Raw genomic sequence first — 27316 nt, 5'->3', positions numbered from 1 at the left:
AAATAATTCATATTTGCATAGTATGTTGCAGATATTAATAACAAGAATTCTGATGTTGCCTCTCAAAGAAGTATTGTTCTTCTTGATCACCAGGGCGTACTTACAATGATTTAAACCAGTACCCGGTATTTCCTTGGGTTATCACTAACTATGAATCAGAAGAACTGGACCTTACGCTTCCAAGCAACTTCAGAGATTTGTCAAAGGTATTTTTTCCCCACATGGCCTTTACATATTATTATATCAAATATATGATAATACTGGACGGTAGGTCTTAGTATTTTGTGCATGTGTTTTTCATGATTCTTGTCAGTAGAGACTTGTCAGTTTGACAGTTCTGTAAAAGAATAGTGGTGGGCAGGACATTTTTTTCAGTGGGAACTCCCCAGAACTCAGTTCCGGCACCTCTCAGGTGGGTGCCATTGCCATTCTAAGAGAATGAGGGAGGTGTTCATGGTGAGTTCCAGCACCTCTTTCTAGCAAAATAGCACTGGTGATGGGGGAAACAAATGCTGCTACAAAATGTCTTTTATGTATTCAAACTGTATAGCCCAGCAACGTTGATTTGGATTAAAAAAATATATATAACTACAAAGTTGATATATTTAGGCTCAAAAGATTTCAGCTTCACTTGAAGACAAGGATGCACATGATGAGTAGACTAATGCTTTAAACAGTAAAAAGAACCCCTCATGCCAGCCCTGCTAATTTTCTCCTGAAAGAATAGCAATTGATTCTAGAAGAGGAGGCAGGCCGCAGTTTGTATTCCATTCTATAGTACTGAGTACCCCTCCTAGATACACCTGTACTGGTACTGTACTGGTATTAAAGCCCCCCAAACTTTCATAGTGAGTAGATGTTATGCATGTGGATATAAGTATAGAAATATGAACTCCTAATTTGTCTGTCTTCAGTAGAAGTTGAGTATAATACATGAAATTGCCTACACAGAGAGTTGTATCCAAACCTGTATTAAAAACCAGGACCTGGTCCTAGAATGTATAAAATTATTATAAGTGTGCGTGTGTTGAACGTATATACCAAGTAACTTTTCTTTATAGCTACCAAGTCTCCATTTGCCTGGGATTAAAAGAAAATACTTCTTGGTCAAATGATGAAATGATGTCCCTGTTAACTTATCTTACATTTCACATGAATTATGAAGTTTTTTGCAAAGGTTTCTTGTAAGAAGAAGTGAAGGAGGACGCTGGGCTTAATAGATCCCTAGGTCTGATGTAAAAGGGCTACTATTTGCAAGAGAGATGTAAGAAACTGGAGATACCCAAAGCAGAAAGGAGATCTGATGCATCCATTCCCTGAAGTGTAAATCAAAGGCAGTTACCTAAACTACCTAGGACTTGCTGATCAGAAGGTTGGCGGATTCAATAAGGATTCAACTACCAGTAGATTGAATAAACCAGGTGGGACTGTGGGTTAAACCACAGAGCCTAGGACTTGCTGATCAGAAAGTTGGCAGTTCGAATCCCCGTGACGGGGTGAACGCCCGTTGCTCGGTCCCTGCTCCTGCCAACCTAGCAGTTCGAAAGCACGTCAAAGTGCAAGTAGATAAATAGGTACCACTCCAGTGGGAAGGTAAATGGCGTTTCTGTGCGCTGCTCTGGTTCGCCAGAAGTAGCTTAGTCATGCTGGCCACATGACCCAGAAGCTGTACGCCGGCTCCCTTGGCCAATAAAGTGAGATGAGCGCCGCAATCCCAGAGTTGGTCATGACTGGACCTAATGGTCGGGGTCCCTTTACCTTTACCTTTTAGTCTCTTCATAGCTAGCCTCAAAATAGGTTTTTTATATGTCAAATATACATAGTCTGTGATGCTCACTTGTTTCCTACAGCTTCTCTCTCATGTCCAGAAAAAGCTGCACATTTGGCATCACCAACTGAGTAAGAGATGAAATAAATAAAATTGCCTGCTAACCAATCACGTTGCTGATGCTGTTATGCCTAGCTAATGGCACTGTATTGTGTGTATGCTGCTATTTTCGTAGGAGTTGTTTAACTTTTTGTAGGTTCTGTCGCTGCTTTTCTAGCCATAACTGAAGTCGCTCATTTATACCTACATTTTAACATTTCCCTCTCCTGCCGTGATGCTTCGAAATGTAGCTGTGTTTCATTTTTAAGTGCAAGGTGAGCTCCTTAGGATTCTAGCAAATCCTTCCAGAGGGCAAAATAAGATAAAGACTGTAAAACAGGTAGTGGAAATGTTTTAAGACCTGTAATGGTGAGCACACACACAGAGAGAATCCTCCATTCTCACAGCTGAAAAATAAAAGTGCAAAGATTCTACTGGGCTACAGTACTTAAAATTTATGTTGTAGCTAAGCATACAGTTAAAAAAACACCCCAGGCTTTTGTATGTATTTTAACCTCTAGTGCATTATCTTAGCAACGTTTCTGTCTGAGTGTTGATTTATTGCCGCGGTTGTTCTCCAGGCACTGTTTGTGTATTGTATTGTATTGTATTGAATTGAATGTTTGTGTCTTTGCAATCTGCATCTCACCTTATGATCCATTCTCCCTGCATTTAATTGCAGTTGATCAGACAGCACTTCTTTTATCAGCTGCATTTTAAGTGCGGTTTCCGATTAATGCTATCTTCTTGTCAGTGTCCATTTTTCAGGGTTTGGTTACTGTATGGAGTATTTGAGCTCCATCACCCATAACTGTGTTTTGTTCTTCCTGCTGAGCTCACATTCATTATCTGACCCAGTGTTAAATGAAATCAGGTTTGAAATCCTTAACACCGATACCAAATGCTAAGTCCCACTGAGCTCTATGGGATTTAGGAGAAAGTGGGGCAGATTGATGTAGAAAAATTCAATCTCATATTTTATGTAACAAAAATGAGTCAAATAATAATTATTTTTTGCTTTGTGCATGACATAACTAATCAATATTATAATAGCAATCAAAAGAACCATTGAAGTTAGAAGATAATGAGAATATAATGAATTGAGGGGAAAATAGGTTTTGTATCATTCTGCCCCACCTAGGGGGCACTTTGATACATTCAATGGGGCACTGTGATACAAAGCGTAAATTGTATAAGAATAGTAATTATTTACAAAAATTTAATGAAAAAACCATTTTTTATTGTGAGAGATCATAATCAGCTTTACAATTTGTTACTTAAAATCTAAATTATGTATCAAAACTAACAGTGTTTCACACATATCATAGCCTTTATGGCAGGTTTTCTTAACAAAACATCAAAACTTATATTTATCTTTCCTCAAACACCTATCCATTTAAAAAAACATCTTTGGAAAAACTTAAAGAAGTGTAAGAACTCACATTAGGTAGTAAAAAAATAGTAATTTAAACAAAATGCTTATTAAAAATTAGATAATTACTTAACCTTTAGCTTCTATTGCACATTATATCCACTTAAGTCAATAGAAAAAGTATAAAGAGATGGTGTTTGAGATGTGCCCTTTGAGAAATTTGGTTTTGGCAACTGCAAAACAACATCCTTGAAATCAAGACTTGCCTTATTTTCTACAATGGAGAAGACAAACATACAAGATCCTGGTTTTTTCCTGAGATATGACATTTGATAATCGGTTGTTGATACCCATGGCTAATGGCCGTGAATGGAACCAATACTAATCCAACACAACAGCCATCACATAAACAGAATAACTAGTTTAGAGATTTCATGCAAACTTGTATATTGGGGCACTATTGTACACTAGTGGGGCACTTTTATATGTATCTTAGTGTATCAAAGTAACCCAACGGACATTTTCAAAAAACTGACAATTATTAACAAAACCACTGAACTTGTTTAAAAATCATGTGTAATCCTGATTACTGAGTGGAATGACTTACTTTTGGTATTTAAATCTTAACTAAATGACATAAAACAGCATTGGAACACTTTTACATTTCACATAATTTTTTAGCTGCCTGCCCTAAAAACACACCTAACTCTCATCAAACGCCAATGGCTAACTGGCGGGCACAACTGGTCACAACTGTTGTACTCACACATGTATAGACACGTTTTAGTGATGTTGCGGCACGAATAACGTTTCTCGATATTGAAATATTGTTGGTGTATCAATCTGCCCCTTGCATCAATGTGCCCCGCCTCCCCCTGTGTCTGAGTTAGAGATGTGTAATTATCATTTATTTAAAGCAACAATCCAGAAGATACTATTTGCAATGCTTATTAATGATGAATAGTGAGATTTTGGGAAAAGGTTAAAAAAGTATTGTTTAATATATTTATCTTTAATTTATGGAACAACTGTTGAAGATGTGTCAGGGAACTGTCATCCGAGGAAAAAGTGGTGGACAGGCTCCAGCAGAATAGGAGAGACTCTGCAGCAGCGGAGGGAACCAGCAGGGGGAGTGCCAGAGTCACTGCGGAGGAAGGGCTCTGGGACACTTCCAGTGGAAACAGTGAAGAGGTTACTAGACCTCCCTTAGGAACTCCATCCCTTCGCCGGAAACTGTCACGCAGAGAGTCACGAAGGCGCATGTCTGTCAAACAACTTCTATGTTGGCGTAAGTTCCGTAGCCGCCCACTGTCAGATTCTACCAGCGACTAGCGGAGTCATGCTTTGGGGGAGCTCCGTTAGTGCCTGGGTTTGGATGACCAGCCAAACCCCAGCGGGATCCAGCTTTTACGCGCAAGCAGCTCATTATCCCATCATAGCAATCTGACAGTCTCCGAAAGCAGCTTGTGCAAGCAGAGGGCATCATGAGCGAACCAGCCGGAGCAGGAGGAGGAGCGGGAGCAGGTCCAAGCCTGGAAGAAAGGTATAGGGCGTTGGAGGTCCAGCTCGCACTGCAAACGGCGAGGCTAGAGGAGAGGAGGGCTCAAGATGCAGATAAGGGGAAAACCACCCCACTTGCCAGAAGGGTGCCTGGATTGGTGCAGAAATTTGGGGGGGATCCCAGGAACTATCAAGCCTTTAGGACAGAGGTGCAATATGCTCTCAATCTACTGTTTGATGACTTCCCCGATGAGAACTCTAGAGTGGCGTACGTGATTGGCCATCTAGAGGGAGGGGCGAGGGACTGGGTTCGGCCCCTGATGGCAGCCAATAACGAAATCTTAAAGGACACAATGAAGTTTTTTCGCGCCATGGACTTGATGTTTTCCAGCGAGATTGAGCAGGGGGTGGTGCGCAGGAAGTTAATGGCATGTAAACAAGGGAGCCGATCTGTACGTGAGTACTGGACTGAGTTCACCATGCTGATTCACAGACTGGGGTGGGACCTTGCTAGTGAACCTATTCAGATGATGTTTGAAGAAGGTCTGTCTCCGTCAGTGAAGGATGAACTTTCCCGGGCACCTAGGGCGGAGTCTATGGATCAGCTGACTAAAGCAGCGCTGTCCATAGGATCACGCCAGGAAGCTAGAGCTATGGAAAAGCGGGAAGAAAAGGGGGAACGTTGGAAGGATTTCCGCATTCCAGAGATTCAGGAGCAGCCTTTCCCGCCAGCAGAGCCGATGGAACTGGGAACAGCGCGCGCGCGCGCAGTTTCAAACACCAGGGAAGAGCGGAAGAAGGAGGGAAAGAGCGGCAAGAGATGCTATCTCTGCCAACAGCCAGGTCACTTTGCCAGAGTCTGTCCGCAAAGGAAGGAATGGCAAGGGATGGCAGGAACTGTTGGGGGGAAGGAGGAGGGAGAAATGAAGGAACAAGTAAAAGCCAACGCCTGGTTGCCAACATCAGGGCACAGCAGCCAGGCCAGGGAGTAGTGAACGTGCCCACGCCGGAACCTCCAAGACCAGCGCTTGTGATAGAGGTGTTGCTGGAACTGGCAAACGGACACCCACTAAAGATAAAAGCGCTATTGGACTCAGGTAGCTCATGTAATTTCATGAGTAAGGAGTTTGCAGCGGAACATCAGATACAGACTATCCCATTAAGTAAGCCTTTGCAGGTTACCACAATTGATGGGAGGGAGCTGTTGGGAGGAGAAGTGAGCCAACAGACTGTACCTATGATAATGAGGGTGGCACGGCACACAGAACTGATTGTGTTTAACGTAGCCACCTTGGGAGGAGCCCCTATTATCTTGGGAATGAGCTGGCTGGCACTACACGATCCGCTAGTAGGCTGGCATCAGAGAGTGGTTTCCTTTGGATCAGCACATTGCCTAGAACACTGCAAGGAGGGAGAGGCGCAGGCAGGTGCCAGGGCCACTCTAGCAGGGGTGGAAGTGATGGACAAGGGGAAGGTGCCACCGCAATACGCTGATTTAATTGACGTATTCAGCGAAAAAGAAGCAGATAAACTGCCCCCGCACAGACCCTTTGACTGTCAAATCACCTTACTCCCAGGAGCACAATTGCCAGTGGGCAAGCTGTATGCAATGTCAGACAGTGAGATGCAGGAGTTAAGGGAGTTCATTGACAAGAATCTTAAGCGAGGTTTCATCAGAGAGTCACGAGCGGTGGGGGGCAGTCCAGTGTTCTTTGTGGACAAGAAACACACGGGCAAGCCCAGACTTGTGTGTGATTTCAGGTCCCTGAATGCAGTGTCAGAACCAGTGACTTTCCCTATGCCTAGAATTGATGACATTCTGACACAGGTGAGAAAAGGGAAAATTTTTACCAAGCTGGACCTTAGGGGGGCATATAACTTGATACGTGTGAGGAAGGGGGATGAGTGGAAGACCACTATGTTCACCCCCTTGGGGGCCTTTGAGTACCTCGTTATGCCCTTCGGATTACAAGGAGGCTCCGCCTGTTTTCAATCATTCATGAATCACGTCCTGGGGCCATTGCTCTACAAGAACTGCGTAGCGTTCTTAGATGACGTCCTGGTGTACTCAGAGAATGAGGAGCAGCATGTGCGAGATGTAAGAGAGGTACTGAGCAAACTTCGAGAAAACCGGCTGTGGGTGAAACTGGAGAAGTGTCAGTTTCATACCAGGGAGGTGGAATTCCTGGGGTACCGGTTGTCTGACAAGGGATTGGCCATGGATCCCAGCAAGGTTCAAGCGGTACTGGAATGGAAAACACCAAAGACCAAGAAGGACGTGCAAAGGTTCCTGGGCTTCGGAAACTTCTATAGGAAGTTCATCAAAAACTTTGCCCATTTGACTGCGCCCATCACGGATTGTCTTAGTAGCAAAAAAAAATTTGTTTGGACGGAAGAAGCGCAGCAGGCGTTCCAACGCCTAAAGCAGGCGTTTGCGTCGGAAGAGCAGCTTCTGCACGTGGATCTACAAAAACCAATGAGAGTGGAGACTGATGCGTCAGACCGAGCGGTGGGGGCCGTGCTTCTCCAGCCGGGAAAGGATACGTCTGAATGGAGACCGTGTGCATTCTTTTCGCGAAAATTGAACAAATCCGAGAGGAACTACACGGTGTACGACAGAGAACTGCTCGCCATTCATGAAGCATTCCGGAAATGGCGGCACTTGCTGATTGGGGCGCAACACAAGGTTCAAGTCCGAACTGACCACAAAAACCTGGAATATTGGAGAACAGCTCGAGTGCTGAACCAGAGACAAGTGCGATGGGCTCAGGAGTTCTCCAAGTTCCACTTTGAGATTCGTTACGTGCCAGGCTCAGAGAACGTGAGAGCGGATGCCCTTTCCAGGAAACCTGAGTACTTAGAGGGGGAGGGAGCGCCTGAGGCAAGGCATGTAATATCTGAAGACCGCTGGGTGTGTGGGGCGGCATTGGTGGGGCAAAGGGAACTGAGGGAAGGGACGGAGAACGATGCATACGCCCAAGAGAAACTCAGAGAACTCAGGAGGACAGAAGAGAACACAGGGGGGTTTGAAGAAAAGAACGGGGCGTTATATTACAAAGGGGCACTGTACATACCAGATGGGGAACTGAGGGGGAGAGTACTCAAGCAGTTGCATGACAGCCCCACAGCGGGGCATTTTGGACAGCACAAAACCATGTGGTTGGTTACCAGGGAGTTTTGGTGGCCCAAGGTGAGGGAGGACGTGCGGGAATATGTCAGGGGTTGCGACAGGTGCCAGCGAGCAAAAGGAGAGAGGGTGGCGCCAGCGGGGCTATTACAACCCTTACCCACGCCAGAGAGGCCATGGGAGGCAGTATCCATAGATTTTATGACGGATCTGCCAAAATCCAAAGGCAAAACAGCTGTCATGGTGGTGGTAGATCTATTAACCAAAATGTGTCATTTTATAGCATGTTCACATGCGGTTACAGCGGAAGAGACCGCCAAGTTGTTTGTAGAGCATATTTTCAGGTTGCATGGCGCCCCCTTGAGGGTGGTCAGTGACAGAGGCAAACAATTTACTTCCAGGTTCTGGAGGAAACTTATGAGCTTACTGCAAGTAGAACTCAATTTCTCCACTGCCCGACACCCAGAAACTAATGGGCAAGCGGAAAGGGCAAACGGGATTTTACAACAATACCTGAGGTGTTATATAAAGGACAGAGAAAATGATTGGGTAGATAAGCTACCGCTGGCCGAATTTGCCTACAACAACGCGGAGAATGTGTCCACAGGAATGAGTCCTTTCCTGGCAAACTATGGGTGCCATCCCCGGGCATTCCCAGGAGAGGGAGGGGAGAGGTGGAGCGTGCCGGCGGCGGAAATGGTTTTTGAAGAGATGGAAGCGATTCACCGTCAGCTCCAACTTAACTTAGAGAGAGCCAAGGAGGAATATAAGAAACAAGCAGACAGAAATAGGAGGGAAGGTGAAACCATAAGGGTGGGAGACCGGGTGTGGTTGTCAACCCAAGGTCTACCGTTCAAAGGGGGGAGTAAGAAGTTGAGACCCAAAAGATTGGGACCCTTTGAGGTCATACAGCAGGTCAATCCAGTAGCATTCAAACTCAGACTGCCCAGTCACATGAAATTACATCCAGTATTTCACAGGTCATTACTGTCGCCGTACCGAGAGGGACGGGAGTGGGGGGAGCGTGAGAGAGAGGCCACCCAAGCGCCCGTGATAGAAGAGAGAGAACGCGACATGAACGTGGCAGGAATCATTGATTCCAGGTGAAAGGGGAATCAGGTGGAATATCTGGTAGAATGGGAGGGGGAAGTAGAGTCGGAAAACACTTGGGTACCAGCAGAGGTAGTCAAGGACGAGGTTTTAATAGAAACATTTCACCAGCGTTTTCCAAAAAAACCGCAACCCGTGGCACGATTTAGAAGGGAACACTTTGGGACCACCGACGAGGAAGGAGAGTTTGAAGGGTTCCCAGAGTCAGGGGTGGGTGAGGAAGCCGACTCCGACGGAGAAGAGGAAGACGGGGAGAGAGACGGTACGCCTTGGTTAGAAGTGTTTGAATCCTCGGATGACGAGGAGAGCTCCTTCAGGGGCTTTCCGCCCTCACCGCCAGTGGGAGAGGAGGTGGGGGGGTGTGAAGGGGGCCCTGGGGGGGAGGTGGATGTCAGGGAACTGTCATCCGAGGAAAAAGTGGTGGACAGGCTCCAGCAGAATAGGAGAGACTCTGCAGCAGCGGAGGGAACCAGCAGGGGGAGTGCCAGAGTCACTGCGGAGGAAGGGCTCTGGGACACTTCCAGTGGAAACAGTGAAGAGGTTACTAGACCTCCCTTAGGAACTCCATCCCTTCGCCGGAAACTGTCACGCAGAGAGTCACGAAGGCGCATGTCTGTCAAACAACTTCTATGTTGGCGTAAGTTCCGTAGCCGCCCACTGTCAGATTCTACCAGCGACTAGCGGAGTCATGCTTTGGGGGAGCTCCGTTAGTGCCTGGGTTTGGATGACCAGCCAAACCCCAGCGGGATCCAGCTTTTACGCGCAAGCAGCTCATTATCCCATCATAAGATGTTTTACTTTACTAAAAATATACTGTGCCAAAACTTAATCTGTTTCTTGCACTTGCAGTGTTTAACCATGTAATCTAGTATCATGCTTCTGTAGAATTCTGGAGCCTTTTCTATCAGGCAGGATAAAAGTCTAACTCCAAACAAAAAAAGGGGAGGAGGGAGATTGAGAGCTAACAATATTTAATGAAAGATTGTCGTGATCTTTTAAAAAATCAACTGTGCAGTTTAATAGTTTCCAGAGTCTATATGTCTTATTTAAATAAAACCCCAGAATACCTTGATCCTATGAACCTCACACTTGCATGCAGCTTTTACATGCTTTGTTTAGTGGCAGCATGCCTGCAGAAGCTTCTTTCAATTTCTTGTACAGCTTTCAGAAATAGTTTCCAATACAACACTGTGGGGGAACAGAATGGAAACTTACCCTAGTGCATATTGCACAGGGCTAGAGCTTCCAATTGTAGTTTCAGTCCTTAAAATATGAAAACGAGGATCTTTGCTTGATATGTAGAATTTCAACATTTTTGTTTACTTACTTCAAAACTAAGATACCACACATGGTCCAAGTGGATTCAGTGTTCTTAAGGTGGTTAAAGTCATTATAGTTTGTGTAAAACATTACTTATCCAGTTTAGCTAGTGCATATTCAAAGATCTCTTCACAGGACTATTTAAATAAATCGCTTTTCTAAAAATGCACTTATAGAACCTCTATGGCTTAGGTGTATTTTTAAGGTATTAAATCAAATCAGGAGTATGAAGTGATAACAGTAATAGCAACACACCATGTCTTCAGTGTACACAAAAAAATACCCATGGGCTTGATAAAAATGCTTATCACAATCCATTGGTTATACTTGTCAGTCAGATAAAAGCAGCAGCTACAAATAGTTGTCTGAGCCATGAACAAGGCATATGACCCTTAAGCAATCCAACCATGGGCTACTTATCTGTGCTCCTTTGCCACAATAATAATAATAAAATTTTAAAAAACCCTGTAAAGGTATTTACATTTAAAAATAAATATGCTGTATTTTAAGAGTGCTTAGAATTATTAGGTTAGTGTCTGTGTTGTGCACATGTCATGGGTATTATCCCAAAGCCACTGCTATTTTGTGACACTGTAAAATATGATTTATTGTGTGGAATAGGCTGAGGCTATGTGAATAGGATTTGAACGGTAGAAAAATGAACACATGTTAGATGAAAGTTAATTTTAATTCAGTGTCTTTCATTAATTAAAAACACATTTTCAGTAGATAGAAAGTCATAGATCCATTAGGCTGAATCCTTCTAACTGAAAATGAGAGGAACTGAAAATGAGAGGAATAGTTTTCTACAAGTGCATCATGACCACTTTCGAATGGGCCAAATACTGGAGAATACATACTGTATCTGTATGTGCTCTGTACATGTTGCAACACTTTTGAAGTCCATGTTGGTTGATATGGACAGGTTTTCCCTCTTCTTTACAGTGCCCCTGGCCTACAACCCCATAAAGCTCTATGGAAGCCACCGAGAATAGAATAACATCACAAGGTGGATTGTTGTTCTTTGGTTTGGACACATTAGCTATGACAAAAAACAAGAGCTGACTCTTTGTCTATCCTCTTTTTTTGGATCTGTGTATACAATAATAACCCTACTAATAATGCTCAGATGGTCTCATGATACTATAGAATATGGGACAAAAAACACTGTAGTTAGCCCTAAGGGACTAACTAGCTTGTTGAAAAAGTTCGTGTTTCCTCATGTATGAAACAGACTGAGAAAGCTATAGATATAATATAAAGCAGGGTTAGCTGAGCTGTGGTCCTCCACATCTTGCTGGATTCCAGCGCCCATCATCCCTGACAATTGACCATGTTGGCTCGGGCTGATGGGATTTGGAGTGCATCCTTGATATTCAGTAATCACCAAGTTACCTAAATGTGTGAAAGAGATCAGAGGAGAGAGAAATAATGAAAGAGTGAAAACTTGGGCAAAATTGTATATCTTCACAGGATGTCAGAAGCAGCTATTTGATAATGTTTCACATATGGCATTTGCAGGGGCAAAGGTAAAAAATACCTTTTTTTTTTTGTCACTGCCCTGCTGATATTCTGTAGCGTATAACAATTCCCCAGATAACCTGTGACCTTATGGGTCTATACAAGAGCAGGTAGTCTTTCAGGTAACCTGGTCTCAGTTTGTTCAGGACTTTATATATTAGTAACAAGACCTTGACTATAGCCCAGTAGCTGAGTGACTATATGTGGTGGGTGTGGGTGTGGGTGTGCGCGCACACACACATACTCTGTATACAGAATCTATATAACACCTTATCCTGTAGTTGTAGACTAGTTAGATTTTGTGTTCAAGTTGGCCTAGTATAGCATGGTGCCACTTCTCAAAAAAGATACTAATGGAGATGAAAACTTTCTAGACAATTATTCTATAATGTCACAGTTCCCTAGAATTAACATCTCCCTGTTAGATGTCTCTCTTTAATATGTCCCCTGGAAAAAAATCTCCCTTAGTTCTTCCCTCAGGTGGTCAAGGCTATTGTGGTAATACCTAGCACCAGCACAGGCTTAGTTCATTTAAAATGCAAATGAGTTGTAGGGCCAGAGACAAAGGACAAGGTGCTCCTATATTCTATGTTTAGAAATCAACCATGCTAGCAGTTGAAACTTAGTTACACTCACTGATGAGACAGCATTCTTTGTTTGAGTTTAGCAGGTGCAGGGAAAGGGACATGATATGCACAGCTCTGTTTTCCAACAAATGTCACCCTCTTTCTCCCCTCCTCCAAAAAAAAAGGGGGGGTGAAAGAAAAAAGCATTTTCTGTCTCAGGCAACTTCCTCACTCTGCTTAATTGTAGGGCCAGCCTTACAACATTGGTTTTTTAATCAGGATTTGAAACCAGCTTTGAGGCTGTTTTAAAACACCTGGTTAGCCCTGTATCCAATCTTGGCTAGCCTGAACTATGATCAGGTGGTGCTGATGTAGGCCTTAATGATTACTGGGGAGGGAAGAGGTAGTTGGGAGAAACATAAGCCTGATTGCCATTTCCAAGTCCTAAGGATAAGGTAACAGAGAAGCTACACCCATCCTGGTCTCACCATTAGATAGTGATGCAGCCACCTCATTTTGGGTATCATGAAATGGCAGCATATTGTTAGCTTATTCATTTTATTATTGTGGTATCTCCCAGAGAGAGATGTCAGTGGGATTGTAGTTGTGCTGGTTGTAGCTAGAAGGTTTTGAGTAGCTCATGGATATGACTTCATTGGATTTTCTTTTATAACACCTGCCGAATATGTAAGTAACATGTTTAGCTTCTGCCTGGATTTCTCAGTTAAAACTCTTGGATCTCTTATAGCAGCATCTAACCATTTACCATAATTGTGTTGCTCTTATTGCTAAGCCCATTGCTGCAGTAAGTAAGATGTATTGTATTACTGTAGGTCAAAGGACTGCTCATTTTCCTGTGAATGTCATTTCTTCTGTGTGGGCCAGTGAGCAGCTCTTGGCACTCAGTTTCCATAAGCACATTTATGGCTGATGCATCACGATTGGGAATTTCCTAGCTTTGGCATCCATATTAAAATAATGCCTCTTCAAAGCCAATTAAGTAGAACAGTAGTTACCCGCTCATTTCAGAGTGTGATAGTAAACATAAATTGAACATTTTATATAAGAGGATAAAAAGAGAATTTTAGAAGTGTTTTTTGCCTCAAATGTTTGATAATTAGTTAACTATTAGCAAGGCCTCATAGCAGTTGTCAGGAAAATATGGGTCATTGTGGTAGAATGTATTAGCCCAATACATTGTCTCCATTTTATTATGAAGCTGCTGAGGAAGCCGTGATATACAGCACTGTCATTACAGATCTATTGTTACAGGGGTTCCACAGTCTTCTGTGTACTGCCATTAATTTATAGCAGTAAACAATATGTAGCCTTCCGACTGCAGCAAAGCAGAATCTTTTAATGAGGTGGATGTTATTACCACAATAAATCAGTGCATTTGTGTAATGTATAATTCAATGTGTGTATTCCCTCTGTAACTTCTCTGAGTAAGCTGATAGTGTATCATTGTCAGTACACAACTCCATAGTTCTTTATTTGTAAGGCTTCTCCCACAGTTGGTGTGTGTGTGTGTGTGTGTGTATATATGTGTGTATATGTGTGTGTATATATATATATATATGGCTTGCAAATAAACATGACATGCCTTGATGGTTGTCCTGTTGCCAGGTTTCAGAAACCAAGTGTAGCAAAAAAAAGGGGGGGTTGGGTTGGTTTAAAAATCAATACTGTGCATTCTGTCTGTATGGATCTCCACATGATACCTTTTATTTCTTTTTTCAAAAGAGAATTAAATCAATTCTAATTGGTTTTAGCTTTATATTCAGTGAATGTAATTCTATAAGTATTGATCTGTGGTGGTCTTATTTGTAGAATAATAAAAGCAAGAGCAGCAAAAAGTGTATTTTTGAAAGCTTTAATGCTGTACGAACACCGTATTGTTTACATTGTTACTAAATATAATTTATTTACCAATGATCTTTTTGTCTTCATTTTTAAAGCAAAAGAAAGCATGGCTGCATAGTGTCACAAAGCAAAAGATGAAGTAGATTCCGTAATGGTTCTTTGACAAATGCAATAGTTTACATCAGACTAAACTTAATTCTTCCTTGGAATGTTTTCTGCTGCAGATAAAAAGCCTTTTATATAGCAACCACTTCTTTTAAAAACTGTAATATTTCAAATTAGAAAACTTCCAGTGATTAATGACATTTTTTTCTTGGTCAAGAAACGAGAAGAAAGATATGTACCAACAAAAGCAAAAGGAAGTACAGTTCCATTGATAAATAACAATATAAATGATAGCATGTCAGTCTATTTCTATTAACAATATTGTAATCTACAAAAGTAACAAAGGAACAAGAATTCCATAAATGCTTCTGGTTTTCTAAAACTAATTTCTGCTAGTCTCTTGTGAATCAATTTTCCCCCAATGAAAATTACGTCCCAAAGATGGATAAGTAGTACATATTTTGGGTAGATATTTGGTATGTGGCCCTCCCCCACACTACCTTGAGGCCAAGATGGAGTCTAGTGAAGAATTATATCTCTCATCTCCCAACTCCCCACAACTTAAATTCAGTTCTGTATTCATAATTTGCAGGTTGGGAAGGGAAATGTTAATTACAGGTAATTGGTATCTTACGCGTATTTTACTTACGAGATCGCAGCTTTGTGTGCTTGGATGGGAAATGATTATTTAAAGAAATAATATAGAAAATGGGGAGGGGCTGGTGGAAAGAAGGGGCAATGGGTGGTCCGTGTCCAGCAACACCCCCACTCCCTACACCCCCCCTTCTCTTCCTTTCTGTGGGGCTGGCTTCGAAACAGCGACTCACCCAAATGTTGTCTCCTCAGGGACCAGAGCAGTAGCATCTCCAGGAAGGAGTCAAGCAGCAGCTGTTAAGAAACCTGGTATTGTAAGCAAGCTGGAGGGCTAATAGCTCTCTCTCTTAACAGCTCTCTGCTTTGGGTTTTCCATATTCAAAGAGAACATGGGCCCGATTAAGCAAAACAATAGAATACTTAACTGACCAATCACATCGGTTCTGCCCCCCCCTAACAAAAGTCCTGCCCCCCCTAATCCTGGCCACGCCCATGAAAGGGAACAGACACACACACACACAAACAACCAGGAAGTGGAGGGAGATGGGGGGGGGGGGAGAGGTTCTAAGAGAAAGAAAGGTTTGTGGGTTTACAGGGAGAGAAGAGAAAGAGCAACGGGAGTCATAGAATTGTACAATTGAAAGGGACCACACAGTGATTGCGTGGGAATGATCCATGCTATTGAATGCATTCAGATCTTGCCAAGGGAAGCAGTTTCACTTGTGTTTGCAGTATGTATGTGAGACACTTGGCAATAATTACTTCATGCATTGCTGCCTTCTGCGAAGTTTGTATTAGAGGATGATTTAAAATAATTCCTAGTGGAAGTAAGAAGATTGTACAGTTACATCTGGGTTGAAAAAGGTCACTTACCTCCCTCTTATTATGCTTACTTGCATCCAAATTCAAAACCATTTGATTTATTATTCTTGTTCTTTTATCATAGTAATAATAATAATAATGTACTATGTGTTTAATTTTGACTAGTAATTAAGTGGAAGACAACAAATGTCAATATTATAATGTGATGAGTATGTTTCTTTTTCTCACCCGTAGCCTATAGGGGCTCTGAATCCCAAAAGAGCTGCATTCTTTGCTGACCGCCATGAAACATGGGAAGATGATCAAGTTCCAAAGTTTCATTACGGCACTCACTATTCAACAGCAAGTTTTACACTCACCTGGTTGTTAAGAATTGTAAGTAGACTTTGAAAGTGTTTTCTTTGAAATTTGTAAGGGAAGTTGTAACTAAGCATTGATTTTTCAAATCGAAAAGGGGTGGCAGCAACAGAGATTTTGAAAATTGATTAAAATACAGTGGTACCTCAGGTTACATACGCTTCTGGTTACATACGCTTCAGGTTACAGACTCCGCTAACCCAGAAATAGTGCTTCAGGTTAAGAACTTTGCTTCAGGATGAGAATAGAAATCGGGCTCCAGAGGCGCGGCAGCAACAGGAGGCCCCATTAGCTAAAGTGGTGTTTCAGGTTAAGAACAGTTTCAGGTTAAGTACGGACCTCCGGAACGAATTAAGTACTTAACCTGAGGTACCACTGTAAATGGGTTCAGTCCAGAGAACTTTCACATATGATGGTAGCATTTGGAGGCCTGACCTCCCCCTGCCATTTAACCCTCCAGAGCACCCAAAAAATGCTTGGACAAGGGTCAGCAGACCTGCTACGTCCACTGGTATTGGATATTGGTTCAGGGGACTAAGGGAAAGGAGTGTTTGTGGGAAATCAGGCAGAGGCACTTTGTATGTGTAGAAACGAAGGTTCCACCTCCTGCATTTTGCATACTCCCTCTTCCTTCTCAACCCTCCATTCCACAACCCATCCCCCTCAGCAAGGTTCCACAACTGTCTAGTAGCATTTTATGCTTGCAAGAAGATGAGGGATCTGGAAATCCAGATTCTGCCTGTGACTATCCACTAGCGAACTCTGGACTCACCCCATGTCTGATTATTGCCTATCAGAACTACAATTACTTTCAAATACAGTGGACGCTCGGGTTGCGAATGTGATCTGTGCTGGATCAACCTGCAGCGTTCACAACCTGCGTCTGCGCATCTGCGCACATGTGGGTTGCGTTTCAGCACTTATGCGCATGCGCAAAGCACAATTTAGTGCTTCTGCTCATGCACGACTGCTGAAACCCAGAAGTAACCCGTTCCGGTACTTCCAGGTTTCGGCAGTCCGCAGCCCGAAAAAACGCAACATGAGGTATGACTGTAATAGCAATGATAATGGTTTTTTGTTTACACTTTTCAAATAAGTATGAAAACTCTTTCTTAAAATATGTTTTTAAAGCTGGTTTCTCTCTCTATGTTTCTTTTCGTTTAGAATTACTTTTTGCATGCAAGTTTTTTTTAAATGAAACATAATCTGACCACTTAATGCAGATTTCATGTGAATCACTGATAAGTAAAATAAGCTTTTAAGATGCAATCTAGAAATAGAATTGCCCCTTTTGAAGTAATATTGTAATATGTTTACAAATAGTGTTTCAGATGGTCAGATGTCTAATATTTATGAAACAGGCCACGTTTCTGTAAAATAAACTGGAATGATGATTTATCTGATAGAAACTAATTTCTTTGGGAAAGCATTAGCAGCACATCATTAATTAAACCTTGTTACATTGGTACAAGCAGACATAAATCCTCGAAGTAATTTATGGTACTTTGCTAATTTCAAGCAATTATCCACTAATATGCGCTTAAGTGTCCTCTGACTAGGAGGAGGTTTTTCAATTGCTCAAACATTTTTCTTTCCTTAATTGTGAACTGTAAAGTTGCACATTCTGATGTTATAGTCATAGGAAAGTTTTGACTCTGGATAATATTTAGGATCCAGAGAGCCCCATAATTAGTTCCATGCACCCCAAAGATCTGCTTTTATTGAACATAATTCTTGCTTCTCCACCTCCAGGGCTAAATGCAAGCCACTTTGGAAACTGGAGAAAATTTCAAAAACAGTTTGCAAAGAGTCACGATGGGGATGTGCTTGCCGTTTAAATAAAACAATTCAGATATCTCAAGGCCACCTGAAAGCTCAGACAGCCCCTTGGATCCTAGTGTGTATGCATATATAAATCTAATGAATTAAATGAGTTAGATCCAGGTTTCAACTTTCGTTGACGGAAAGGCTTCTGCCATTATGAAACACTTCCTCTTTTTAATCACCTGAATAAACAGGTTCCTATCTATAGTATTAGTTGTTTAAAAGGCATTAAAATACAGTGATACAAAATGCAAGTGAATTTGGGAACCTGTGTTTTTCGCTGATTGTGTTGCTCTGTAGAATGAGTTATTCTAGGAAAACAAGACACATCTTACCACGTTGTTGTTTTTCTTTTACTCTCTGCAAAAATAAAACCTGTCAATAACCTTTAGTGTTTCATTCTAATTGAGAATTGGCAAAATATATTTCAGCTTCTGTTTCTCTCTTCTCAGGAGCCTTTTACTACATTTTTCCTAAACTTGCAAGGGGGCAAATTTGATCATGCAGATAGAACTTTTTCATCAATTTCAAGGGCATGGCGCAATAGTCAACGGGACACCTCTGATATCAAGGTAAACTTCAGCGACCATTCTTCACTTCCTATAGTGAGCTTTCATACTGATGATGTTCTGTTGATAAAGCACCATCAAAGTGCACACTGCTTTACAGAGTACAAAAGGATTGGTTCCTGTGTTGGAGAGCTTAGCAGTCTAAGATTTGACAGAAGGGCAACAGTGGGAAATGAAGGGAAGTGGAGGCAAGGGGTGATTGCTTCAGCTGCAGTAGTTTGTTACACCAGCGAGGGTAACTAGGGTGTGTCAAATGTTCTTGGACTAATACTGAATGATTTTGAATCCATTAGATTTGCTAGGCATATAACCTTTAAGAAGCTGCAAAGATCACAGAAATAAATTCACTTAGTATTATGGGCTCATGGTGACTCTGAAATCTGCTAAAAACTGTGTGCTATTTTACAGCATTGATGTAACTAAATATGCACCCCCAGCTCCTGAACGTATTTATACTACTATATTCAACATACTACATGCTGAGGTCAGAGATCAAGGACCACTAATATATGCTTTCAAAAATATGAGCAGAGACAGACTTTTGCCGAAAAGGCCTATCAAATCAGATTCGTGTGTCTCTGAACTCTAATATTATTTGCCAAAGGGGCAAAGTAACCACAGACTAACTTGGCTTTCTTAGTGTACTGCTATTCCCGTCCCCGCCCTCTTTCCATAAAAGAATAAGTTGGTCACTTTGAAGGAGAAGAGACACCCTTCTACTTATAGGATAATGATCTAGGAAGCTAATCAAAAACTTAAATTGTAAGCTTTAATCTTATAAAGTTAAAGCCCATAGTTTTAACTAATCCTCTGTATGTAACTTAAATTAATATTTGTTGGTATGAAATAGAAAAAATAAGATTATTATTAAAAAGGTTACTGGTCAGGATGCAAACAACTATATAGCTAGTTCCATAGTCCAAACCACTTCACCTGCATACATAGGAAATGGCTTTTGGCATCCCTCTGTGCTTGTCACCAATGTGGAAAGTTTGTATGGGCCAGAAAGGTGGGACAAGCTATCCAGGAATGGCCTTGTAGCCCTGCAAGGCCTCCAGTCTTATAGTCCAAAATCTTACATGATGCTGGGAATTCACTTAGTGTTGGGTTCATTTTTGAGAACTCTATGTTCAAAATGTTTTTTCAGCCCACCTAACTTAATGCATTTCATCACATGGTTGACTATAGTAAAAAATGTTGTGGGAGATGTAACCATTTGACATTCTGTTTGACACTTGGCATATTATAAAAGGTAAAGGGATCCCTGACCGTTAGGTCCGTTTGCAAACAACTCTGGGGTTGCAGCGCTCATCTCGCTTTACTGGCCAAGGGAGCGACGTTTGTCCACAGACAGTTTTTCCAGGTCATGTGGCCAGCATGACTAAGCCACTTCTGGCAAACCATAGCAGTGCATGGAAATGCCGTTTACCGCCAGAGTGGTACCTATTTATCTACTTGCACTTTGATGTGCTTTCGAACTGCTAGGTTGGCAGGAGCTGGGACCAAGCAACGGGAGCTCACCCCGTCACGGAGATTCGAACTGCAGACCTTCCGATCAGCAAGCCCTAGGCTCTGTGGTTTAACCCACAGCGCAACCCACGTCCCTTGGCATATTATAGATTCCAAATTAAATTACTTGTTTTTACTGACTATGTACTAATAGTTTCATAATAAGTATCATTCCTTTCTCACCTCAGAAAATAGATACATTAAAAAAAACACACCACTATGTTCTCTTAGGAACTATTTTCATTACTGCACCTTAATGTGATTATGTGAAGCTGAACTAATGAATAATTTTAAAAATCATGATAACCAAATAAACAGTGATGATAATGTCTGTGTGGCATTTATCCAGCATTTTTAACACATAAGCAAAGAAGCTTACTATAATTTAAAATCAGTCCTTAAAATATTGAATACATTTGGTTTTGCCATGTAGCTTATAACCATGGCAAGTAATGCAAAAATGCAATTGCTTTTCAAATGATATGCACTATCCTTAAATCATAAACTGATTTTGAATGGCTGAAGGCTGATTTAGTATATACAACAGTAGCTTTAAATTACCCTTTTGTGCATTAATTTGCAGTGTCCGTTATATAGCTTGTTTTGTCTGAAAGATAAGACGTTTACTTTAAAAAACAAAATGGGAGTGCAGTGAGGATACAGTGATAAGCAAATTTCAACTAGGAATGATTTCTTACGAGATAAACAAAATCATAACTGTCTCTTGAAGATTCAGATAAAATCCTTCTTAGCAATTAGTGCCCTTTTTATTTTCCTGGAACAGAGAAACGGGGGGTGAAATTCACCCTGGTTTGCCCTGATACCTCCATTCCAGACCATCCAGCACTAAGCCAATCATCCAGTGGGCAGGGCTAGGAACACTAGTCAGTGTTGATCCCCTGTGTCCTTTATTCCTCTGGACGTGGGTGGCTCTGTGGGTTAAACCACAGAGCCTAGGACTTGCCGATCAGAAGGTCGGCGGTTCGAATCCCCACGATGGGGTGAGCTCCCGTTGCTCGGTCCCACCTCCTGCCAACCTAGCAGTTTGAAAGCATGTCAAAGTGCAAGTAGATAAACAGGTACCACTCAGACGGGAAGGTAAACGGCGTTTCCGTGCGCTGCTCTGGTTTGCCAGAAGTGGCTTAGTCATGTTGGCCACATGACCCGGAAGCTGTACACCGGCTCCCTCGGCCAATAAAGCGAGATGAGCGCCACAATCCCAGAGTCCGCCACAACTGGACCTAATGGTCAGGGGTACCTTTACCTTTACCTTTACCTCCACCTTCAGGCACAATTCAGCACCCTCCCAAGGCTGAGAAAATTAGTTAGCCAGTGTTTTCTAGTTTCAATGTAGCCTCATTGTGTGCTTCCTGCGTGCTTGCAGCAGAGTCCAAGCCTTAAGCCTGATGCCTATACCACTGTCAGGCTTAACAAGATAAGCATGAACAAGAGAAGGTGCAAGGGAGACTTACTGAGTCAGGTGACAGGCTAGTGCTGTTGAACATTTTCTAAAGTTGCAGAGGTCTGAGCATGACTCAAAAGGATTTCAGAACACCTGAATTGCTGAAATTTGAGATGCACTGATCACTATTTCTGAGATCCAGTGGCATCACCATTAATGATGCTAATTTGATAAGTGTCAGAGTATGCATACACAAATGGTTTTAAAGCCTGCCTTTGACATCGAGTGAATTCACCTGAATTCAGCCAGTTCCCATACAACTTTGTTCAGAAGAAAAGATGACTGTCCTTATTTGCTATATGATCCATCAGATGAAAATTATCTGCAGTAAAAGTCAAATTGTAGTTAACTGTGTCAAAGTTCACATCTGTCTAATATTTTAAAGGTATTTTGGGAAGGTAAAAAATATGCTTTACATTCTACACAACTATGGAGTAAAAACATATGTTTGACTTAGAGAGAAGGAAGGTGGGGGAAAGCATTGGGAGATTATATATATATAATATCACTTGACAAGAAGGTAACAATGAGAAAGGCATCTGCAATTTGCACATTTCCCCGCTCTGCCATTTTACTATTAATTTGCAATGTTTAGGCCAGATAGGCAGGAAGGAACTAATACAATGTATCATCACTCAAAAATAAAATATGCAAGGTTCAAGCAAAGGTTAAGGTGTAATTCAAGATTAGCCCGATGCTTTGATCACTATTCTTAGGGCTTTCATGACACGGTGACAAGGATTGGTTGTGACCGCATGTATACTCTAAACATTATTTCCTGGGTTGTGATACCAAATGACACAAATTGCTTCCAAAGCTGGCCCATGAGATTCTTCTTACAACATGCACTGGTGTGTCAACCAGTTTCCCCAGGTTCACATGCTCTCAATGCCAACAACTCACTTGCTCCCTTTCTTTTCATTTTTGAGTAGCAGATTTCAACTGAGAGGAGCTTCCTAATACTTGACCAATAATCCATTTTATGCTGTAAAGTAAAATAAGTTGTACTGTACATATGTTTGCTAATTGTGAGAGTATCCCCCTCCCAACTCTTTGGTTGAGGGAAAAGCGAGAGACTGAGTGGAAGGGAGGGAGGGATCAAGCACAATGACGTCTTTGATGTAATTTGTTGAAAATAGATTGAAAGTGATAACATATATTCCAGTGGAAGTGTAACAGTCAGCTTGTGCTGTGAGGCTAAGTTACCAGTAAGTTACCTTGGGGACAGATTTTGCTGTGGAAAACGTAAGACTGAAGAATTTTCTAACTTGATAAAGTTAGTTCTTATGAGCTTATTACTAACTAAGGGCACTTCCAAACATTGCTTTAATTAATGGCAATGTAAAGGAAACAGGAAGCGCAATAGGAAATAACTCATTTAAACAGGTACTTATTCCTGTGAGGTGATAGTAGTCCTTCCTCCCATGCCAATCCTGCTAATCCTTGTGGTAGTCATCAGAACAGGAATTTCTCCATCGCAGTCAAATAACATAATTTTTAGATTTAGAGTACTAATTGCCCACAAATGTATTAATATGGTAGGACCCTCAGTTTGCTGGAGGCTTTGTCACTAAAGCCTATGTCCAAGGTCTAGAGCTGTTCTCCTGCACGTAGAGACAGACTTTAAACTGCAAACAGGAGCTCTTGTATGCATAAGGAATCCTTCTCGCAGGAATTAAAATCTGATTGTCATTGTCAGTTGTGCAGGGTCTTTCAAATACACCTACACCTGATGAATGATATTTCATCCTCTTGTTCTGCTTGTGGTCCTTGTGTCCATTCCATTCCATTCCATTCCATGCCTTTCTTTTATCTTTACACCCTCATGCATTTAAAACTAAAAGGGTTAGAATTTGGAAACTTCTGGACTCAAAATAGTAAAAAAAACAACAACAAACATTTTAAAGGGTCATTTCAGAGATATATTAAAGTTTTGAACTGCATTAAAACAAAATTAAAGACCGCTTTTCTTTAAATTATCGTTGCACGGTACTTTGTGCAATTCTTAGCCTTCATTTTGAAGGTGCAAAGCAGTAGCAAAATAATGACATCTTTGCAAAAGGAGTAGCTGTTTCTGAAAGGGAATTTGGGATTCAAAAGGTGGAGTGAGGAATCAGGACACTTAACACGATTCCATTCCAAATCGGCTTTATGGCTTTGGAGTTTTGTTAACCGCAGAAAAGTTTCACAACTTCCTCTGAATTACTGCAATAAGCTCTATGCGTTACTACCCTTGAAGTTGGGCTGGAAGCTACAAATAGTGCACAATGTTAGCATCTTGACTGCTCACTGAGGCAGGAGATTGCTACCATGTTCTGCTGCTGTTGCTAAAAAAATTGCACCGGCTGCCAATTAGCCACTATACCAGAAAAATTAAAGGTGCTTGTTTTGGTATTTAACTCCTGTACAGGCTTAGGTCCAGGATACCTAAAAACTGACTCATCCCTTACATACCCAGTTAGCCACTGCACTGGACAGCGCCTCCTGCAAATATAATCTTATCAAAGGCCCATACTGCAGAATTTAGGAATTTGATCTCTCGTACGGTGGCATCTGCCCGTTGGCATACTCTCCAGTTAAATATTAGATTAGACACAATTTCTGTTGTCTTTTCAGAAAACAGGTTAAAACCTTCCTCTTTAAACAAGTCCCCCCCCCCCCCCCCAGTAGAGATTCTTTCCAGCCTGTTTTTATATTGGAATAGTTTTCAGAAGTTTTAATTGTTTTATCACTTGTCTGTGTTCCTGGGCTCATATGGGAGAAAGGGCAAGATGTATGTTAAATAATTAATAATGATAATAGCTCACTTGGAACTGATTTAAATGTGATTAATTACAATTCATGTAGGTGATCAGGGAGACGTATGTGGTGTGGTTGTTATTTTAAATGATTTTAAAAACCACTACATTTAATTTAATGGATGCAGTTTAGTCAACAAAGTGCCTCCAAATAATTTGCTAGCATGTTTTCCTTTTGTATCACAGACTCATTTTGACCTTGTTATAGGTTAATTAGCATGACTGTATACAAATATATAGGATGCATATGTGAAGTTTTTCTCACAAGGACTGAGGTGATAATAGCTTAATTCTTGCTTGATTCTTCTTGTCTGTTCTCCGGGAACTCTGGGCTGACCCTGTCCATAATCTGATGACCTGCCATTGCACTCAGCTATTTGGAAAACTGTTCTGGCCATAGCTGACCCTGAGGGTGGTATCTGGAAGACCACTGATCCATTGACCCATGTCAAGAGTGGATTTAGAATCTGATCTACTGGGCCTCTTACATAGTTAGCCAGTGGAGCTATTCCACATAATGTGTTTTTCTGCTTATTAAATAGCATGCACTTTTCACTTGTTAGAAGGAAGACCAATTTTACACCAGTTACTAATTTCCTGGAGCAATTACAGATATTAAGCCTTTCCATTCATGAAGTGCCCCTTACAAGAAATTGATAGATTTTCCGCAAAAATGTAAGCTTGCTTTAACTGCGCCTTCATTAGTTGAGACATTTCTATAATGTTCCATTATAGCATATATATAATTTAATTATTTTTTTTTGTTAGAAACACACAAAGTAGAAAAGCAATTGTAATCAGTCAACACATGTGTGCCCCATATTTTCCAACATGAACATAAGACTGGGGCCAGTGTATACATGTATTCAGAAAAAGCAGCCAATTGCTTATATATATGGCTGCTTCTTAAAACTCAGTTTTTGTCATGTGGCTCTGGGGTAGGGATGCTGGTGTTCAGAAAATAACAAAAGCCGTGTTGCATTAGAGAGCTGCTTGAGTTTGTCTGTTGCTGAACAGACTCTTTGTATTCAGCAATTCATACCAATTGACAACAAACAGACCAACTTTGTAAGTTGAATTGAAATCCATATTTAAAGTAAGTGGATTGCACCCATAAATTTCATTCTGCTCCTCAAAGAGGAGTCCATTCAATTTTTAAATTAGCCATTGTTTAATGGGTATTGTTGCTATTGCTGTTAGCAAAGACATTGCTCTCATAGATTGTGATACTTGCAGTCCAGAAGTTGCTTACCCATAGTGGTAGGACTGCAGTTGGCTGTTTTTACTAAGCAAGTTTCAGGGTGTGAAATGCCATTGTGGGACTTGCTTATTAGTTTTAGTTTTTCTTTATTAACTATACTTGTATGGGCATCGTCTCTTGCCAATCCATCCATCCATCCATCCATCACCAATACAAAACAATAAAAGCACTTGTTCTTTCTGGCAATAAAACAAAAACAAAATATGAATTATAGGGTTGAAATGCCCAGATTAAAAGTAAAAGTTGTTTGAAAGGCATGGTGCATGAAAAGGTACAAAAAGGAATAAAACCTGGCCCTCAGAGACTATAAGGATGGTAGCAGATAAGACTTTCTGGAGAGGTCATGTTGCCAGCACCAATAAAATGTATCTAATTTTATCCCTCTGTTGATGAAATAGTTTTTCATTCACTGGAGGTTCTGTAAGAGGGTGGGAAGTGATTTTGTGTGTGTGTGCACGCGCAAAGTTTTCCTTTCGTCTTAACATGTTGGTTTTCATTTTTACATAGGAGCTGGTTCCTGAATTTTATTATCTCCCTGAGATGTTTGTCAACTACAATAATTACAATCTTGGAGTGATGGATGATGGAACAGTAGTGTCTGATGTTGAACTTCCACCATGGGCCAAAACCCCAGAAGACTTTGTTCGCATAAATAGATTGGTAAGATAAATGTCTGTGGACAAATGCTGCCCCCCTCAGCCTATAGAGCGAGATGAGCACCACAACCCCAGAGTCGTCCGCGACTGGACCTAACGGTCAGGGGTACCTTTACCTTTACCTATTCTCTGTATTAAGAGCTGGTGCTTGAAATGTCTTTCCTTAGAGAATGAGATTAGTCCCTTTGTTCTGTGTAAAGCTAAAATTTATGAAGCCTAGGATCCAAAGAGCTATTTTAGGTTTACTCATAGGCTTGGGAATGCCTAATGAGATTCTTTTAAAACCTAAACAGTAGACCCTCATGCTTTTCTCATTGTTTTAATGTAATGTAAGGTTTTTTATTATATTCTCACATATACCGGTATATTTCTGGCATTACTGATGACACTGTTAATCTAGTGAAAGATAGACAAAATGTTCATGTCTTCACATTAGGCATTTGATTAGTTCTGGTTCAGAGGGCACCATTACCCTTATGTATGTTAACTGTAACAGGTTAAAAAGTTGAATTTCAAACCACCTGCTTTCCACCTACCACTTCACTTTAATGTTTTTGTGCTAACTTGTAATTATTTGCATCTTTAGCTATATCTCACTTGAGTTTTGTTATCTGTAATGAGCCACTGAAAGCACACACCTGCTTTCCGTGATAGCTTTACCATATGGGTTAGCTCGAGGTAACTGGCCAATCATTTTCACTTGCGGCCCCATTTTTGTTCGTTAGTTTGGTCATAATCAGCAATGTTTTCCTCCTAAATACATCTTAAGTTATTTCTATCATACTTTTTAAAGGGCTCAAATCTGGGTTCATCCATTCCATACCTTGCAATGTATTGTAAAAATATATTCTTTTATTCTAGCCTGATAGACTTTATTTTACATTACGTGACATAGTATGAAAAAAACGGGGTAGGAGATTGTAAATTATTTGTTTTTTGTATTTTATGCCACCTAATATTTCTTAGGCAGGTATTAAGACAAGGCCCGTTTCTGTAATTATAGGATGAGAATCCTATCTCTCTGTGATACAAATGTGCATATAATGTTAAATAGACCATGGAATGAAAGCATATGAGCCTACGTATGTCTCAGTTTGGTCAGTGCCTGCATGG

At 41.2% G+C, this 27316-nt stretch overlaps 1 protein-coding gene across 1 annotated transcript in view; it reads left to right on the top strand.

The window, feature by feature from the left end:
- The window catches only part of LRBA (LPS responsive beige-like anchor protein), a 363867-nt gene that overhangs the window by 259074 nt on the left and 77477 nt on the right, over positions 1-27316 (top strand). The window contains 4 exon segments of the mRNA XM_081926283.1: positions 94-206; positions 16002-16142; positions 18401-18520; positions 26055-26207. Of these exon segments, the coding sequence (XP_081782409.1) occupies positions 94-206; positions 16002-16142; positions 18401-18520; positions 26055-26207 (527 nt within the window).

This window comes from Podarcis melisellensis (assembly GCF_964234715.1).
Source record: "Podarcis melisellensis genome assembly, chromosome: 9".
NCBI lineage: Eukaryota > Metazoa > Chordata > Lepidosauria > Squamata > Lacertidae > Podarcis > Podarcis melisellensis.
The sequence above is the reverse complement of the archived record's forward strand: the minus strand, read 5'-3'. Positions and strand labels throughout refer to the sequence as shown.